The sequence below is a fragment of the Leiobunum rupestre genome, chromosome 11 (genome assembly GCF_980474605.1).
Source record: "Leiobunum rupestre chromosome 11, qqLeiRupe1.1.hap1, whole genome shotgun sequence".
In the NCBI taxonomy this organism is placed as follows: Eukaryota; Metazoa; Arthropoda; class Arachnida; order Opiliones; family Sclerosomatidae; genus Leiobunum; species Leiobunum rupestre.
In genome coordinates, this window is record NC_143394.1 from 52,890,985 (window position 1) to 52,911,368 (window position 20,384).

At 40.5% G+C, this 20,384-nt stretch overlaps 1 protein-coding gene across 1 annotated transcript; it reads right to left on the minus strand.

Moving 5' to 3' along the window:
• Nucleotides 1-14,910: 14,910 nt before the first annotated feature.
• On the minus strand, nucleotides 14,911-15,559 carry LOC149923290 (uncharacterized). Its single transcript, XM_090162394.1, has 2 exons — nucleotides 15,552-15,559; nucleotides 14,911-15,492 (listed from the first exon to the last, which is right to left on the minus strand). The coding sequence occupies exons 1-2, from the start codon at nucleotides 15,552-15,554 to the stop codon at nucleotides 14,911-14,913; spliced, it is 585 nt and encodes a 194-aa protein (XP_090018520.1). The 5' UTR covers nucleotides 15,555-15,559.
• Between the last annotated feature and the right edge of the window lie 4,825 nt (nucleotides 15,560-20,384).

The following is a 20,384-nucleotide window of genomic DNA, read 5'->3' on the forward strand; positions in this document are numbered from 1 at the left end:
AAATAGCAAAATATTTTCACGTTTTTTTTTTTAAATTTAATTTTTCACCGCTAGACGTTACTTGAAAATTTTCAATGGGGAACTTGTGGAGCGCCATCGAAAACGTAGAATTATCGCTGGCAACTTGAAAAAGTGACAAGTTAGGCAAGCTAAAAGACGTTTTCTCAATTTCCAATATTTTAGTTCTATTAAAGATATTTTTTATTTCCTAAACGTTTATCCAAATTCGCAACACTGTCTCAATTGACCATCGGTTACGATAGAGTTTCGTGAAACGCATGTTATTTGAGATAACGTGTTCGAATCTTGGCAATATTCGACGGCTACAAAAAAAGGGAAGCGGCCCCTTTCGCCAAGCGACGTATTGCAGCAAAGCTGATGCAAAGTATGGAGCTATTTTTGGCGGGGGTTTAGGAGATGTTTACATTTTCATTAGCTGTGGATTGAAAACTTACCCAATTGTTGAAAAGTACATACTTTTGAAGAGAAAGATACCGCCTAGAGAAATCATAATAGACTTCAGGTTTAAAGGTCAGTACAAAAATTTTAATTTATTTAGAATAAAAAGGCAATGAATTCAGGTCACTTTTGCAGAACAACGTTCGGCCAGTTGTACAGATATAAAGGACGGCACCATATATGGCAAAAAAATACTCCCGTCACTGCCAAAACACAGGCGTCACCATAGGCTTTAATCTACCACTGCAACTACCATCCATTACTGTCGTTGGTGTCCTCAAGTGGAGCCTTGAGGACACCAACGGCAGTGATAAGCAAAGGCAAGTGACCCAGGAACCTAAAACCTGGGCCTTAGGACCCAGACGTTACCGTGAGTAAGGACCGCAAGTCCAGTGACCCCTTAGCCCCACAGATATATAGGGATAGTGGAAAGACAGACAGACAGACAAAACAACTCTGAATATAACATGCTTGGTTATTGAAAGTAGGGAGAGTATTGTTAGTGGTAATCTAAAATGAACCTAATCTAGCCGAAACATCTTGGATCCTTTTGGCCTCATTCCAATGGGAAATGGGAAACTTATTTCCGGTGCCAATATTTAAATATTGGGTCTATATATAATCGTTTGTCGCGCTTACACAGCATTCACACTGAATTAATCTATGAAATAATTACTAAAATTAAAATAAAGCAGTTTACAATATGTAACTGTCGGAAAATAAACTTTAACTGAAAATTATATCGGCAAAATGACACAGGCTATAATAGTAGCGTAATTCTCATTTCTTTTTATTTTGGGGCTCTCGACTTCCCCCTTTCACCATGGCCAGCGGTACGGCAGCCGAATTGATAGGTAAAGAAAAAAATAATTGTCGAACGACGCATCAATGACTATACGACAAAACCTTGCAACAGCAATTTCAGGTCCGCGATAGACTATGCGTCTTATATTCCTTTAGAAGCTCTTTCTACCAGCGTCAACGGAACGACAATGGCACACTTAGCAAAGAATAATATCAAACCAAATACGCATAAATGACATTAATACGATGCGTCATTGTAGAGTTAGTCCGTGAGCCAGACAAAAATTTGGTAGCAACTCGAGGGACCAGAAAATTTTATAATTTCTAGTTAGGGGGTCACGTGTGCATGCCGAAAACACTTGATAGACATCTGCATCGCCCAGCTATCCAAGATGGCGGCGCGCGCCTTTCTATTAACGGCCATAACATTTGATATACTCATCCGATTGCGACCAACTCAACATTATAAAATAGGTATTTGTATTCTTAATATATTAGATCCTATGAGTTAATTTCGTAAAACTAACGGTTCACCTTAAAATACAAAATATCTCCTTTAAGTAATTAAACGTATCGCAGCTTAAGCAACTTCATTACGCTAAAAATAATGTTTAATTTTTTTGGTGTCAAATACATGTAAGACTAGACTCCTAGCTTTCATTTGATGTAAATTGTGACCGCCTACTATGTATACTTACCTACTTATGCGCAATATTAAGACAGGGGGCGATTTACTTATTATTGTTATTTATGCGCGATACAACGAAAGTATAGAGCTTTCGTGCCGAGTCATTGTTTTTGGTAGAAATAAAACGTTTATATTCGATACACAGCCATGCTCTTTGCCCTTAACCCCGGACGGGATAATTTTTTGGTGTCCATTATCACTTGTATAATAGTACGTAGTCCATTTGGGCCTGGGCTGGGGTATTTCTACTTTTGTTTAAAAAAGTTATATTTTTCCGAGCTGGTCGAGGAAGCTCAGTGCTCTAAAAACTAAGCTAGGTTATTTAAATGAAACATGTCGGGAAAAACGAAATTCAGAAAAGAGTTAGGTGTTTGTTTTTTATGTGAGAAAAAGAGTCCCTTGAACGAGCTTATAAAACCAAAAGATGTAGAGTCTTGGATTGCATTGTACAAAGCTGCCGAAATTAGAAAGTTCCAACCAATTTTGGACATACACGTATCTAATGAAGCGACATCGAGTGTCCCAGATATTTTCTACCACAGAAACTGCAGGTCAACTTTTACATTAAAAAAATCTCTCAAGGAACTAGAAGAGAAGCAAGTGGAACCTGCAGCGGGTGAGCAAAGTGATTGTGTAAATCTTGATCCACGTCGGTCCACGCGAAATGCCCGGTCCGAGTCAAGGGTGTATGAAAAACTCTGTATATTCTGCGAGCGAAATAAATATAAACCTGGAACCAATACCCGCGAACCACTTTTGAAATCTCTCGAACTGAGATCGGATAAAAAGGTCCGCGAAATTGCAATTGAACGAAGTGATTCAAGAATGATAGCTATAACGTCAAGAGATTTAATCGCTGCGGAAGCTCACTACCATAAATCTTGTTACAAGGATGACACTCGTGAAAAGTCATTTGCAAGTCAGCAAAGTGAAGTAGGGAAGTTGTCTACAGTTGAACCATATAAACTGGCAGAAATATCAGCTTTAAACCAACTTTTTCAATACTTAAGAGATAACTTAATTTCGAAATCATCATTTACTTCAATGATAGATCTTACAGCGAAGTTAGTTAATCTAATGAGCAACGAAGGTGAGTAGGAGTGTCCACAATCATCAGGGTTTTTCAATGTAGAGGTAGAAAGGGGGTCGGCACCGGAAGTCCCCGCTTCCTTCCCCCTTCCGGCAGGTGGCGCGGGGGGGTCGGCATTTTCCTCGGGGATCGAGGTCATTGACCTCCGCAGAGTGGCGCGCGCGCTGATTGGCTGGCGCGTAACTACGCGGCGCGGGGAGCACGTGGTTACCTGCGCGCTGATTGGCTGGCGCGTAACTACGCGGCGCGGGAACCACGTGGTTACTACGCGCGTGTACTGCGCGCTAATTGGCTGACTCGAAATTGTTCAAAATGGCGCCGATTGGTTGGTATTTTGGCGCGAAAAAAGGTCAGTACTCCTTTAAAGGAATTCCCAGGCTCGCTATACTCGGGCATTGTTAAAGTGGTGACAGGTTTGATTGATTACGAGCAGGTGTTTATCGAGGAATGCGCCGTTGCTAGGTTACCCAGTACGCTGTTAGAGGAAACTCCAGATTTGTATTCGGGACGATTTCGTTGTATACGTAAATTTCGAAGAAAAAATGGCTACGGTAAATAGCCACGATATTCCTTTAAAATTTCTTTCGAAAAAAAAACGATTAATGAGTTTCGTTAATTGGAAGGTACCAGGTGTACATAAATCAGACTTGGCCGCGCAAGGGTTTTATTCGTTACCAGACAGCGTTTCGGTCAAGTGCGCCTTCTGTCCGCTAGTCATAACCGACTGGAAAAGCGTAGCACTCATTCGACACTTGGAAAAGATACCGCTTTGCCCTTTCATGAAAGGAGAATCTGTAGGAAACGAAACGAATCTCGAGTAGGGATGACGGTAGCTTACTTGGTAGGACGAACAACTTTGTAAATAGCAAATTCAATTAGTCACGAGTTCGAATCCCCTCCAAATAAGAGACCGTCATTCTTTTTATAAAAATGGACGACTTTTACGTAACTCTACCGAGTAACGCCTCTAGCGACCTCTATCCGGCGAATACTCAGTCAAACTTTAAAGTAAACTTGGGTCGTTCTATAACACTACCGGACAAATTTGTTGTTGGCGTGTCGGAAGTAATTTTGCCTCCCAACTGGGAAAATATCACGGATAAAACTAATAATTTTCAATTAAAAACTGTGGCGGTTGATTATTATAAAAAACGACCTTACATTTATAAAATCTCATTAAAAGTCGCTAAATTGGAAGCCGAAAAAGACACTGCCGGATTTGTCATCAAATATAGTCTGGTTAAAAAAGTTGTACGCGCTATTAACGAAGGAATAAGGGAAAATAGACTGGACGCCTACATTTCGTTCAAAATCTGGGAAAAACCCGATGGACTTTATTGGATTTACGATCCGACAATACATAATCCGGCTGACCCGACCAAGAAAAAGAAGACCAATTTCGAGTTATTTATTCCTGACGGACCTTTGAAAGAACTGTTATGTTTCGAGAGCAAGGATGACACGGGATATCAATCGGGGGTATATCAGCCGTCAAAACCGGTAACCCCCTATACGAGGAGCATAATTTTAAATCATCTAAATTATATTGAAATCAAAGAAAATCATCTACGCGATATGACTTTTACACGCAACGTAGAAGTTGACTGTAATATTCCGATTGGAACTTATTTAAGTATTCAAGCAATATTAGACGCCATGTCAAACACTATCCCTGATCACGTGAGAAACCTTGTTCATTTCGGTATAAACCCCAATGGCACAATCCATGTAGGAGCTGATCACGGGGCTGTGACTATTTTCTTCAAATCCAGTAAGAAAGGCTTAGGCGAATTATTAGGATTTACGGATTTTGATTTTGACCTGGTTGGTCACGACAGTACTTATCCGGCCGATTTATCTAGAGGCGCGAGTACGCTTTATCTATATTCGAATTTAATATATCCCCAGTATACCGGAGATACTTTCGCTCCTCTCATGAAAATTATACCGTTAGCGAGCAATGATCAGTCTAGTAATAAGTCTATTATATACGACAAAATAGACTATTACCCGGTTAAAGCAAGAGAGCTAGAGTTGATCGAGATAGACTTAAAAACTGATTTTGGAGAAAATTTGATATTTAACGCGGGGAAGACGGTCGTTCGACTTCATTTCAAGAAAGATGTCAGAGAGTGACAGTTATTTCCGTTACTATAAGTCTCAATATGGGAGGCGAGTGTTTGCTGGCCCCGTTTACCAGAGAGGGCGTGGTTTGGGTGGAATATTTAAGAAATTAATGAGATATATTACACCGATGGTAATACCTTTACGCAGCGAAGCGCTAGGTCTCGGAAAGCGTATGTTCGGTGATCTGGAATCCGGTGTAGATCCGCAATTGGCTATCCGCAACAATTTACGATTAGCCGGAAGCAATTTGTTACATAAAGCCACTGACAGAATGAGTAAGCCCCAGTCAGGCAGTGGAACTCGTAAGAGACGCGCGCCTCCTAGACAACGGAAAAAGAAAACGAAAAAATCAAGGACGAAAGACGATTTTTTGGGATAAGAAACAATGGCGCTTCGAGAAGGCATGCTAAGTTCGTTAGACTTGTTCGAACGACCCGTGTTAAATACCAATATATTAGCTACAACCGAAATACGATATCTGCCCACGAATAACATAACCGACAATGGCCCTCTCGAATTTTTTATTCCGGCATCTGATGACTTATACATTGATTTATCCAAAACTATGCTCAAACTAAAAATGAAACTCGTGCATTTCGACGGTACAGACGTACCAGCCACTGAAGTGAAAGTCGGGGTCACGAATAATCTTATTGGAACTCTTTTTTCGCAAATCGACGCGTATTTGGGCGATACGTCGGTACAGTCTACAAATAATCTTTTGGCGTATAACGCGTACTTGGCGAAATTGCTGAATTTTGGTGAAGATGCTAAGAAAACGCAACTGGAGAATGGAATGTATTATATGAACGCGGCCTGTAACCCGCAAGACATGTGGGAACCTGCTTTTAACAATGATCGTAACGGAATGCTGAAGAGATGCGCGCGAACGAAAGAATCGACCACGTTTGAGTTAATGGGCCATTTACCCCTCGATATTTGTCACATGAATAAGTTTATTGTAAATCAACTACCCGTAAGATTCCGCTTAGTAAGAAGCCCTCGTTTAACTTGTATAATAGCTTTAGAGCAGGGAAAAGATTATAAGCTAATTTTAGAACAGGCGTATTTATACGTTACTAAAGTCAAGGTGGCTCCGCAGATAAGTTTAGCCCACGCTAGGATGCTAGAAAGCGGAATACCAGCGATTTATCCCATTACGCAAACAATTATGAAAAGTTTTTCTATCGCTCAGGGTCTGAAAAACATAAATCGCGATAACGTTATACTCGGGAAAATACCAAAAAGGGCAGTTGTAGTTTTTGTCAAAGAAGAAGCTTTTAACGGGTCATTGACCACAAATAGCTTGAAATTTGAACATTTAAATATCACCGACTTATCTTTGTCAGTCGGACCGGATAGATACCCTCCTGACGGCTTTCAAATGGATTATGCAAATTCAAATTACTGTTTACCTTACCAGGCTTTATTCGAGTCAATGGGCATAGCTTCCGAAGATAGGGGTAATTATCTAAATTTTGCGAATTTTAAGGAGGGGTACACCATCTTTACTTTCGATATGTCCCCGGACCAGAATGCTTCGGCTGATCATACGAGTATTCCTCGACAGGGGTCTCTACGTTTAGATGTTCAATTGAAAGACCCCCTACCGACTAATGTCGTGTGTATAATGTACTTTGAATTTGATAACGAGATTTTAATTACCCGGGACAGAAAGGTGATATATAGTATCGAATAAAATGAGCCACCCTGTTTTCTATTCGATTAGTTCGACGCGAGCTTTTGTTTGAGAATGACACGCCCCCATTTTCTCTCCAACCAACTCGACATTTTTTTATCGGCGAATCTCGCGGAGCCTGAAATTTTAATTAACCGTCAAGGACATAGAAAATATGTCAATTTTAGCGTAAAAGTGTGGAAGAATCTCTGGAACTATGAACAAGAAATTGAAAGATTTTTCAATACCACTACCGAAGCTATACGTTTTCACAGCTGGTTGTCGGATAGTGTCAAGTTGGAAGGATTCTTCTGTCAGCGTGGAAGAATTATTGATATTCGCGGGTCTAATTCAAATTACGACGTTGTGTATTCCTCCGCCAACGGGGTCGCCCTAGATAAAGAAGCCTGGGACCGTTTGAAGATTATCCGTACGAGTCTCGACAAAGAAATAACTGACCGAAAAGACGCTTTTGAAGGAATGAAAATGTCTATTTTAGACGAATTAAAAAGTGTATTATTTACGTTAACCGAGGCGTGCCCAAACCTGCCCTGCCATAATCAATTGGCCCATCACATTAGCTGCAAACCGATCGCGTCACATTTCTGCGAAAGACTTGAAAAAAGTGTCAAGATGGCGATACCCCTTATGAACTATGACAACGTAATTAAGGCATTTTACGTCAACTTTCCCGACTATAAACTGGGGGTAGAAAATTTATATCATAATATCATGCAAAATGAATCTGAAATTTTATCAGAGCTGATGTATTAAAAATTTCCATTAAAATGTATAAAAATGTAAACTTTGCTGGTCTTTCATTTAATAATGTAGCACACTTTGAACTGTCAAGACATGAATATAGAATCTATTTATTTTGACCCAGAAAATCCCGGAAGTCTGGGAGGACTAAAACGTTTATCCGAACAATTACCCTCTATTTCCAAGAAAAAAATTAAAGATTGGGCGTTGACCCAAGACGCCTATACGTTGCACAAAGATAGAAAATTTAATTTTCCTAGAAATAGGACTTATGTCACGAGCTTGAACGAAGAACACCAGGCTGATTTAATCGAGTTAAACGAATTAAAAAATATTAATAAATTTAATTATATTCTTACTAATATCGATATTCTGTCCCGATATTTATTCGCTATTCCCGTGAAAACTAAGAGAGCGAGCGATATATTAGCTGCTTTCAAAAAAATCCACAAACAACGTAAGCCTTTGAAAATTAATAGTGATCAAGGTTCTGAATTTTTAAATCGTAAAGTGCAACGCTATTTCAAGGACCAGGGAATTAAGCATTTCGTTTGTTACGGCGATAAAAAAAGCAGCGTATGCGAGAGAGTGAATAGGACGCTTAAAAATAAAATTTACAGATTTCTTACCAAAAGTAAAGGAAAAAAATTTATAAAAGCACTACCAAAAATTGTAAAGTCCTATAACGATAGCGTTCATCGCACGACGGGATATAGACCTAGCGAAGTAAGCTTAGCCAATGAGCATCTTGTTTGGCAAAAATTATTTGGAAAGAAAGCGAAAAGAGAGGAACCGAAATTCAAGATTGGCGATCACGTGCGCCTGTCAAAAACCAGCAAAGTATTTCGTAAGGGATTTAAAGGATATTGGGGTAAAGAGGTTTTCACCATATCGAAGGTGATAAATAAACCCCGCCCACTCTACCATATCAAGGACAAGAATAACGAGAAAATATTGGGGTCATTTTACCCCGAAGAAATTCAAAGGGTTTTGCCATGAATACTTTTCAATTGGACGCTTTTTTAAAATGCGACCCGAGAACCAAACCTTTTTTTCTGGGCACATTTTCCAAAGATACTTTACCTCGAGATTGTCCGAAAAAAAAGCCCTTTTGTTTGGTGGCCAATGTACAAGACTCATCAATGCCGGGAAGCCATTGGATAGGAATCTTCGTCAGTGCTAAAAATAGGAAAGGACAACGCGTGGGAGATTTTTTTTGTTCTTTCGGTCAACATTTTGATGTCTACGGTTTTAAATTGGATCATTTAGCTCAGAAATGGTTTTATAATAAAAATATAATTCAAGATATGAACCAAGAAACTTGCGGTTTGCACGTTGCTTCGTTTCTGTTAAATAGGTCTGCTGGATTAAGCTTTAAGAAAATTTTAAAAATGTATAATAATGAAATATATATGAACGAAATAATTTCGCTATTGGCATTGTGTGTACATTTATTTAATCACGAAAACAGATTTTGTAATCAATAGTGTTTAATAAACATGGTTTTACAAAAAAAACATTAATTTTCCCATTCATTAATTTCCCAATCATTAATTTCACGATCTTTAGAATACGCCCGGCGTCTTTCTTTGCGACCTTGTCGGGTTGGCAATTCCTTTCTTGTCAAGAGCGGTCCTACGAAAGGCAAGGAAACAGGTTCGGTCGTATTGCGAAGGGTGGATTCCGAAGGCTTATAGCTGCTGTCTTTGAAAGTTGGCGTGCTATATTCATCGAGACTCGTTTCGCTTCGAGATTTACGTAGCTCAGCTCGAGCGGGCGAAGTGAAAACGTTGCTAGCGCCGTTCTTCCATCTTCCCTTTTGGTAGCCTGGAGTACTCGCAAAGTCAGGCTTGAATGGAATATTTCGTGACGTCACGAGATGCTGTGGGGCTGCAATTAAAGTTTTATGGGCGTAATCGGGCGATTGACTTTCGTCCAACCCCGAAATGCCGGAGACACTCTGCCATGGTGTAGAAATTCCAGGATTTATCGGTGATGCTGGGAGGGGCCTGTTAATAGCCATTTCCAGTTGGTGGAGAGGTTGCTGTACGGCTCTTTGCACCTGTTGCGGCGCGGCGAATAGTTGATGGAGCTGATTTGGCGTTTGGGGAGGCGAAAAAAAACTTGGCGAGGCGAGCGGCGGGTTACCGAATGAACCGTTAGGTACAGCGGGAGGCTGGTAGATCGCACCGTGTGCTAACTGTATCGGCGCTAACGTACTCGAAGAAGGAGGTAAAGGGGGCGGTTTTATTTGAACGGCTGGAGCGCCGTCATAGTCTTTAATTCTGAGATACCGCGCCAACATTGCCAGATATTCTCGTAGTTTTTCTTCTTCACTACCGTCTCGAACGGGTTTGTTAAGAATACTATTCATGTGTTCTTGTATTAAATTTAGCAATTTTTCGGTATCGGATAAATAGCTATCCGCGGGTAGCAAGACAAATTTCTTCATCGCGCCGGATTAATTATACGACCCAAGATTGGCGGGATGAGCGAATCGAGAATCGCTCCCCAAAAACCGCCCGTTTGCGAGACTAGAATTCTTCGTCGATAACAATCACTGAGATCTCTTTGACCTAGTTTTCTAATAGATTTTTTATATCGTTGTAATTGCCGTCGTTTATGCTCGCCAACTGGTAAAGCTCCGCGGCAAATATTATGACAGATATTCGCGATTGAGCCAACCTGATCTCGCGTGGCGTTCTTCAGTAAAAATCGTCTTTGATTTGGGGAAGCCTTTTTTAATAAAGTTAGATACGGGCGGCTTTCTATAATTGACCTGGGCAAAGGCATTTTACAGAATGACGTAAAATTCGAATAAACACTTTGTTATATATTCTGATTATTACAATAATATACATTTTCCTCTACCAAAAATGATAAATACATAAAATAAAAATTAATTTTCGGTAAATACTAACATTGGTCCTTCTTCCATGAGGCATTGCGTTCTAACTTTTAGAAATTCGGGAGTTTTTTGTTGCAGGTCAACAACCACGTTAGAATAGGGCGTATCCGACGTTACGTAATTATAAACGTTGCTCAGAAAATTAGGGTTATGCGGAAAGATCTGACGACTTAAATGTTTTATTTGTGATGGATCACGGGGGCTTCGGAACAGGACTATAAATGAGGCGTTAAGCGAAATGTCGCGAGAAAATCTGCCCTGACCAAAGACGTTCTGGCATAAGAATACAATACTCAGATTCAGATGATGCGAACACACTCGAAAAAGTTCAGATACCAGCGCGTTGTCTAAGCACTCGCTCGAAAGATCGTCTAGCACCAAGAGGTTGTTTTGTCTTTTGTCAAACAAATCTTCGGGTTTTTCACTAAAGAGTCCCTTATGGAATTCAATTTCGGGGGCGAGGGTTTTTAATTCGTCAAATTGATCGTTCCAAAGATTGTAGCAATATAAAATTTTTTGGGGTGGATTGTCGAACATTAAATTTTTATTTTTCAAGAGATTAAACGTCCAGTGACTTTTTCCCGACTTACTGGGGCCAGCCAAAAGAAAGGTACAGGGGGTTTGAAATTTTAGGCGTGTGAGTGACATGAATATCCGTAGGGAATAGAAGTACCGTCTTTGAAAAATATACGTTTCGTCGACGTAAATCCCACTAGTTTTTCGGCTTGTCTGAGATACAAGTGCCCGGTTTTTTGTCTTTTCACGTTAAAGGGAATCTCGACACGGTATTTTAATTCGCGGTTCTCGAGCGCCAACTGCTTTATCGTGTCAAAGTTTAAGATGGTCTGATTTTTTTTAGTAAGAGTGACGCCTTTTATCTTGGTTAAAATTTTGCCCGATTCGAACAAGATAGAGTAACCCTTGGGGGCTATCGTGGTAAAAGCTTTAATGGGGTCATTAGGATATTCATCCGTAAGTCCGCCCAAGCTGCTGATAAAGTTAAATCTAATTTCTTATCGTGTATCAGAATACAACTGTCCGTATCGCCGTAGGCCAAATTAGGCCCGATTTTAGCCATTAGATTGTATAATTTAATACGCCCATAAGAGGCGACGAAAATGCCCACAGTTGGGGAACCTTTACGATAAGCCGGGACGTGGTCTTCGTGATATTTGGTCGTCACGAGAGCCATTCCGTTTTCTAGGAGTTTTAAATCGGTCAGCTCTTTCGTTTTATCAGTTAAAATTTTAACCAAGTCAGCGTAGGAGTTTATAAAAGAACTATTATTTTGACGTAATTGAATTAGGTGACGTCCCCAAAGCTGGTTAAGGGAAAGCTTGCCAAGCGCTTTGAGAGCCGGGTTAGAGCTAACCTCTTCTAGGCCTATTTTTATCCCGTCCTGTTCCCAAAAGTCGTTTAAATATTTTTGTTTTTCTTCTAAGGAGTCAACGTTTTTAGGAAAACCAGCGTATTGGGTTTTCATTTTGTAAAAATCTCTGACATAATCGTCAAAAAGGGGGCAGTCAGAGTCGAAAGTTTCGCGATAATGCTGCACTTCGTGAATTTGTAAAACTTTATAATTATATTGAAGGGATAAATAAAACTCGGGGGTAGTGTACGTATCCGTAATCGCGCGTTCCGCCTCGGTATGACGACAGTCGGCTAGATTATAGAGGGCGCACGTTCTGCATAGCGTAAACATTAATTTATCGCCAATCAGGGAGCCCAAGACGGGGAGATATAGATCTTGGGGTGGGAGAAGAGTCGCTTTGATTAGCCCGAAATAGAAATCGGGTTCGTAATTAAAGTTGCTAGTTAAGATTTCGGGGACCCCTTTGGGGTAGCGGTAATTTTTGGACATGGAGACCGATGGATACATACTGTTAAAATCGTAAAATTTAATCGGCCTCTCGGGGGTGGATTCTATATACAGTAAAAAATTTTCAACGCGCCCACCCCTCAGAGCGCTTCGCGAATTGATCGGATCGGAGAAAGCCAGTTCGTCGCAAAACGAATTTATTTCGGGGTTATCTTTTAAAAACGTGTCCCATTCACACTCCCATATGGTAATTAAACGCGCGTTGGGGTAATTTTGACGATAAAACTCGATTTTGTCGAGAGTTTTTAAGTAATTATTGATGTTAGATTCTTTAAGTTCGTAATTGTACCCATTATGGTCAGTGTGATTGGGACACCCGTGCCAGAAACACCCGAAAAATTCCCCAATTATTAAAGGGTCAGCGCTGTAAATGTCGGGGTGGTAAGGAGCTAAATACTTTTCTCCCTCCAACGATCGCGCCGTTTGAAACTTTACGTGCATTTTTTGCTCCAAGTAAGCCGCCCATCTGAGAGCTTTAACGGAATGCTTACCCCTGTACCCTGCTGGCGGGATAATAGCTATGGTATTTGGTTTCAGATACCGGCTCAAAAATAAATCGGTTAAAGCTCCGGGTAGAGTCACGCTTTTTCCCGCCAAAATGTCGAAATTGACCTTTTCTCTAAAAAGATTTCTGAACCGGTCAAAACCCCTCTGTAACAGCTTGACGTCATCAATGGCGTACTTTGTCAACACTTCTTTTAAATCAAAAACGGTACATTTTTGGGCGTCGTACCAAGTGTCGAAATTTGCCAATTGGTCGGGGGTTAATTTATCTACTTCGAAAAAGGATTTTTCCGGTACGACGCCGATATAGTCTAAGGTGTCTTTTTTTAAGAAAGAATACGGGAAAAATCCCTTGCTTTCGCTTAAATTAAAGGTTTTGGAGAAGCTTCTGAGAGGGGCTGGAAAATAAGAAAAGCTATCTATAAATCTTATATTGTATTTGGAAAGAAACATCGCCAGGTGTTTGCAGCCTTTAAAGATAACTTCGGGGATTATTGGCCGGGTCAGAACTCCTTTTAAAACGAGTAAACTTTCAAATCCAGACCCAAAATGCGAAATGCACGTAATGTTTTTGAAAACTGGTTCAACCTTTGAATATTTGGTTTTACCCTTTTTTGCAACGACCTGACTCTCCAATAAGTAATCTAAAAACGTCTCGACGCAATTAAAGCCGGTAAAGGTACGGTAATCGTACGTTTCAGAGTACGGACTGTCTTGCATAGCGGTAATTAGCAGAACGGGTTTAATCTCGTCATTGTCGACTAAAGTTTCAAAATCAAAGTAAAGGATTCTGGTGGAATTTTCTGGTAACGTGATAGGTTGAACAAAACACGCATTTTTCGGGTGCTCAATTTTGCAGTAATGACATTTCAAATCGCATACGTGCTCGCCTTCAAACTCTTTACCGCAATGTAGGCAACGTTTGAGTTTGTCGCACGTCCCTAATTCTATATGCTTTTGGAAGCACGTATTCCCCGAAAAATATCTAAAGCAGTTGGCGCAACGTTGACTAGTTTCGGTATGCGAAACATTCGTGTCGAGACACCGCTTACAGCTAACGGGGCCCTCGCAATTGTGCTGTTTTTTTCTTTGCTATTCCCAAAAACTTTCAAACAAAATGGACAGTACCCTATTCCCCCGAACATGGCGGCGTAAGACCTCACTACGTGGACGTGGTTTCCTAATTTAAGGAGAAAGATTTTTTTGGGTTGAAAGTGGCCTAAATAAATGGGGTCAAAATTGGAATCGGAATCGAGTAAGATAATTTGATAATCTGGCAAGACATTTTGGAATTTAGAAATGTCTTTTATTTCAACAGGACCTGGTGGCACTTTTGATAATCTGTGTAATGCTAAGGCCGCTTTTTTTTGTTTTGGATGGTTGACATTACGAATATAATCTAGATCATTCATATTAAAATTTTTGGATTGGCCTTTATTTTTTAATTCTTGGTAGTCAGCGAGACACTGTCCTACCGCTACCGCCCTAGCAAAGCACAGATTATCAGAATTGCGAATTGGAATAAAAGTATTGCCCTGTTCAATGTAATTATCTAAGCAGTCAATAGTCCTGTTACGAATATTTTTTCGACTACCACTCATATTGGTGTCTTGTAGAAGAATTACGTCGAATTTTAGGGGGGCCTCAAAGTATAAATTCTTATGGGACTGGGCTACCTGCTCGATACCGCTTAAAATTCTAGCGGCCGTCAACTCGTTTAGGTTCATAAATTGGAAATTAATGGGCTCTTCGAGTTCGTCCGAACTGACCGCTATTCTGATACGACTATAACCCTGATTTTCATCGGTAATTTCGTTTAATAGGGATTGGAAAATTTCGTTTAATTGGATTTCTATTCGCGCGTGGTTGAGATCGTCCAAATTTTTGAACTCGCACTTGAATTCTAAAGTTTTACATTTGTATTTTTTGGAAGTCCGAGAGATAATTTTAGTAACCGAATAATAGTTCTCAGGTCGAAACCTGGTGCTTAAATCGAGAGGGGCTTCTTGAGTCATTGTAATTTACGAATTTCGTCGTAGCGTTGAGTCACTTCCCTCAATAACCGCAGGACGTCGTGAATGTCTCTTCTGCCGTATAGGGTCAGCGATTTTGCAAATGAGGAACCAGAATTTTTGGTCAAGCAAGTGTGACCAGTGGCCTGGCTATGGCGAATTTCTATTTTATCACCCTCAATTAGGTAAACGGCGTCTTGGTCCTTGACGTCTTCTAAGGCTGCTTTAAGCTGGGGTCCTGATTCTAGTTTAACGCATACACCCTGTTTAGTCGGTTGCGGAAGACTGGATGCTACGTGCGTGGCGTAACGCCTTATATCTATATATATTTTTTGGTCAAAGGTCGCTATTTTAACGCCCAAATCTCCGAGCTCGGAGAATTCTAATACAATATCGTGCCAAGTGGTATTCTTTGTTAATTTTTCTTGGTCTTGGTTAGCCCCTTTCCCCGCGAATAATTGTCGAGGTTTATTTTTTTTAATTACTTCGCCGACTTTTGATTTTCTAGCGTATACTTCGGGCAACTTCACTGGTGCTGTTGGGGGAGTGTCATAATCGAGCTTAATGTCGTCTCGGGCTGCCTAAGACATATAGAGATTAAAAACTAATCTCGCTTAAAAAATTTCAAAAACATAATTACCATCTTGCTGATCTTCTTGAGTCGTCGGGGGAGAGTGAGGGCGGTGTTCGTCGCTTCTGCGAAATTGACCGTTGCGCGGTTTCTTTTATACTCGCAAGGTAAGGGGGGGAAAGAACAAAATAATCGCGTGACAGTCCTATTGTCAATTTGTCAAAATGATTAATTACTTAACGAAAGCGGAATGAACCGGTTCTACCATGACTATGCGAAAGGATTGTTCACTAACGCATTTCCAGCGCGACTCAATTTAATTCGATGACATAATTAATAGGTTTTTCTCTCGGTATTGTCACTAAAGGTATTTGCGCCGCTAAGTTATTTCTACACCTGCTCAATCAATCAAACCTGTCACCACTTTAACAATGCCCGAGTATAGCGAGCCTGGGAATTCCTTTAAAGGAGTACTGACCTTTTTTCGCGCCAAAATACCAACCAATCGGCGCCATTTTGAATAATTTCGCGCCAGCCAATTAGCGCGCAGTACACGCGCGTGGTAACCACGTGGTTCCCGCGCCGCGTAGTTACGCGCCAGCCAATCAGCGCGCAGGTAACCACGTGCTCCCCGCGCCAGCCAATCAGCGCGCGCGCCACTCTGCGGAGGTCAATGACCTCGATCCCCGAGGAAAATGCCGACCCCCCCGCGCCACCTGCCGGAAGGGGGAAGGAAGCGGGGACTTCCGGTGCCGACCCCCTTTCTACCTCTACATTGAAAAACCCTGATGATTGTGGACACTCCTACTAAGGTGTACCAGAAAACCAAATACTGAACTCAACTAAAAAACATTTGAGAAGAAATCTTGAAACCGAATTCGGTGAGTCCATTGTCTTTTTTATCGTGGATAACAGATCCTATGTCAGGTCTGATAATATGTCGCTAGATACGCTACTTCAGGATCACATTAGATTAAAACGCAAATTGATTCAGCTAAACGAAAACCCAAAATTCATCATCGTTTATTTGTCAAGCGGGCAACCTTTTTGCGGCAAGACGTTAAAAAAAGCGTTTTTGAGCAAAATTGGCCACCTGACCCACGAGAGTTGGATTCAAACTATCTCGCGATACCCGAATCTTTAAGCCAGTTTTTAAGAGTATTATTGGCGGGGGAAAATCAACTTCTTTCTACAAAGCTCTCTAGAATCATGTGGTCGCTATCCCAAGATGTTATATATGCTATTTTATTAGGCAAAGTCTTAACTCCTAAACATATTTTACTTCCCTGGGCCATCAAAACCCTAAAATTATGAATAGCTTGGGTCATTCCATATCCTATTCGAAACTTGAGGAAATTGATACTGCTCTATGTATCGAGAAGTTAGAGAGCGTCGCTACCGATTGCGTTCCACTACCCTCCAACGTCCACCCAAATGTCCCAACTGTGATGGCCTTCGATAATATTGACCGCCAAGAAGAAGTCCTAAGTGGTGCTGGAACCTCACATAGAGTTAACGGGATAATTGTTCAGAATGTGTCCCATTCGTGTTTACCGCCAAGAACCTCTTCGGTAATCAGTAAGAAAGAAAAAAGAAGAACAATAAAAGCTGCAGAAAAATTACTTGATGTCTACGTAATTGGTAAAAAGCAAAGTCCACCAGCGATTGTACCGAAGAACATTTTCGAGCACACAATTACACATGTACAAAATTCTCGAGTCCAGGATTTACTTTGGATATTTTCTAGAAACCACTGTTCTGAAACACAAACAGTATGTTCTTGGACAGGATTCAACATTCTTACAAAAATGAACGGAACAAGTCCTATTGCAGACACAGTAGGATATTTACCAACTATAAACGCGCCAGCGACTGAAATGTCCACAGTACAAGAAATTATAAAGCAGTGTTTAAAAATTAAGGACTCCCTGAATCTTGAAAATATTGCAGTGGTTTTCGACCAAGCACTTTACGCTAAGGCAGCTGAAATTGTATGGAGTAAACAAGAATATTTTAAAAATGTGGTGATAATGATGGGAAATTTCCACATAATCTCTAATTTTCTGTCAAATATTGGTAAAATGTTTGGGGACTCGGGTCTGCGTGACTTAGCTGTGGAATCTGGGGTGATCGCTGAAGGATCTATTAACAAAGTTCTTGAAGGTAAACATTATAACAGGGCCGTTCGCTTACACAAATTGATTTACGAAGCACTGATGCGTTTGGTTTGGAAAGGCTTCGAAACTTGGATCGAATTGGAACACGACGAACATGTTTTAGCAGAAGCTAAAACTTCTATTTCAGATATTTGTGAGAACGCAAACAGGGATAGGTACATTTCAGCTCTGGAAAACGAATTTTGCAAGCTTATACTGAACAAACTCGAGAACTATATGAATCTGTTGCGCCAAGAGCGTAGCCCTCTCTCGCAATACTGGATGACGTACATTGACATGGTCGATACGTTGCTTAGACTGATTCGAGCCGACCGTGAAGGAAATTGGTACCTCCATTTAGCAGCTATTCGTGATATTATTCCGTGGGCTTTTGCTCTGGACAAAATAAACTACGCGAGGTATTTACCGATCTACTACGCCCAAATGACCCAAATTGAAAATACAGCACCTGATTTGCACGAACATTTTCTACGTGGTGGTTTTTCCGTACAACTTCGCGACAAAAATCCGTTCGGTAGGATTGCAGTTGATCAAACGACTAAGGAAACCGTCAACAAAGATACCCAGACGGCAGGTGGGACACGAGGTTTCAGTCTCAAACCAGGGACGGTTTCGAAATATTACCTTACATCCGAACATAGAGCATGGTCTTTAAGTCAACTAAGAGAGCAAATTTCTAATCAAAGAGTTATTTTTTCTCATCACGATTTGCAAAACTCTAGAATTAAAAGAGACGAAGATGACGTTCGTTCGATGTATGAACTATTAGATAGCAATTGGACTAATCCATTTGGCGATGATTCTTCCGATATCGTCAATATATCCACTGGAGCCCTCGCACCCCCCGCTGTTAGCCAAGATCTTTTGAATGCTTATCACAAAGGAGAAGCTGCCTATAAAAGCTTTCAAGAAAATCGAATCCAGCATGGTAAGGGTTTTCATGAACCCATTAAAAAACTTCAACTGAAAACATTTTCATCTACGAAACCTCGATCAATGAAAGTTAAAAACAAGGAAATTATTTTAAAAGCTGATCAAAGGCTCTTCGCCAATATGGTTTTAGTAGCAGAAAACCGCAAATTAGATATGCAAGAGGTATTTTCTCACCCACTTGGTCCTATACCTTGGACGCTCGCGAACGCGGATGGATCACTAAAGAAAACTAACAAAGCAACTTTCGCGAAGTTTCTCGAAAATAAAGTGGCTCCGACTAGAAGTATTAGCGGGTCCAGAGCTACTTTAATCGATGCAATGGCAATTATTCAAAGACTACACGAAGAAAACCATACTTTTGAGGAACATTCACCTCAAATATTTCAGCAGATGCTAAGTGTTGGTGGAGACAGTGATCGAATCGATGTAGTGTTTGATGTTTACAAGAAAGTATCAATAAAATCTGCCGAACGCGTAAATCGAGGCTCTAACGAAGGAGTGGTTTTTCATGACATAAGACCAGGCCACAAAATTCGAAATTGGAGACGACTTTTAACATGCGCCGAAAGCAAGTCTAATCTTATAACTTTCCTGGAAAAAAATTGGAAAACTCAAGAAATAAGAGATAGACTTTTAACGAAGACCATGATCGTCTCGTGCAATGGTAAATGCACGAAACTGAAGAAAGACAGCTGCGAAGACCTTCAAGAACTAGAGTCAAGCCAAGAAGAGGGCGATACAAGATTAATTTTACACGCAAAACACGCGGAAAAAGAATACCCGACAATAATAATTGCCGCTGACGACACTGACGTTCTTATTTTGTGCATAGTTTTCAGTTCTAAAATTTCAAGTAACATTTTCGTAAGACGAGGAACAAAAGATAAAATAAGAATCGTTGACGTATCAAAACTAGCTGCAGCTTTGGGGTCAGGTATATGTAATGCGCTTATTGGACTTCATTGTTGGACAGGCTGCGACTCTGTAAGCGCCCTCGCGGGACAAGGTAAGCTCAAAGCGTTTAAGTGCATTTTGCAAGACACTAGTATCCGGGAAGCCGTCTCGGATCTCGGTTTGGAATTGGAACTCTCTGATAGAACATTTTCATCATTTCAAGCGTTAACATGCCAAATTTATTGCGCCAAAACAAAATTCGTTGATGTGAACGCTTTACGCTATCAAATGTTCCGCGCGAAGAAAGGAAACATTGAGTCTGGACAGTTACCGCCTTGCAAATACACCCTAAGACAGCATACCTTACGAGCAAATTATCAAACTGCTATTTGGAAGAGAAGTTTAGTTAGCTCTCCAGATATACCAGATCTGACAGAAAAACACGGATGGAAATTGAACGATAAGGGACAACTCGATATCCTTTGGATGACCGGACTTCCTGCCCCTGATGTTGTACTAAGCCTAATGGCTTGCAGCTGCACCAGAGTTTGTCGTCCATTAAACTGCACTTGTGTTTTAAATAAAATGAAATGCACAGCTGCGTGCAAACTCCTAGAATGTACAAATATTGATGTAGAGGAAAACATTTATACTCCATTTGAAGACACTGACGAAAGTGATAGCGAATAAAATGTGAAGTAATAAAGTGACTTTTTTAACATTAACTTCAATTGAGTATTAATCTTTACTAAAAACATCAGTGAGGTAGGTAGGATCTTAGATCGTATGAGCACACAATCGAATAACAAATAAATTTAAAAATAAACAATATTGTTACGATTGGGCGGGGGGATAGGTACGTGACCCCTTAGTAACGCCATCGTATCATTTGTATTTT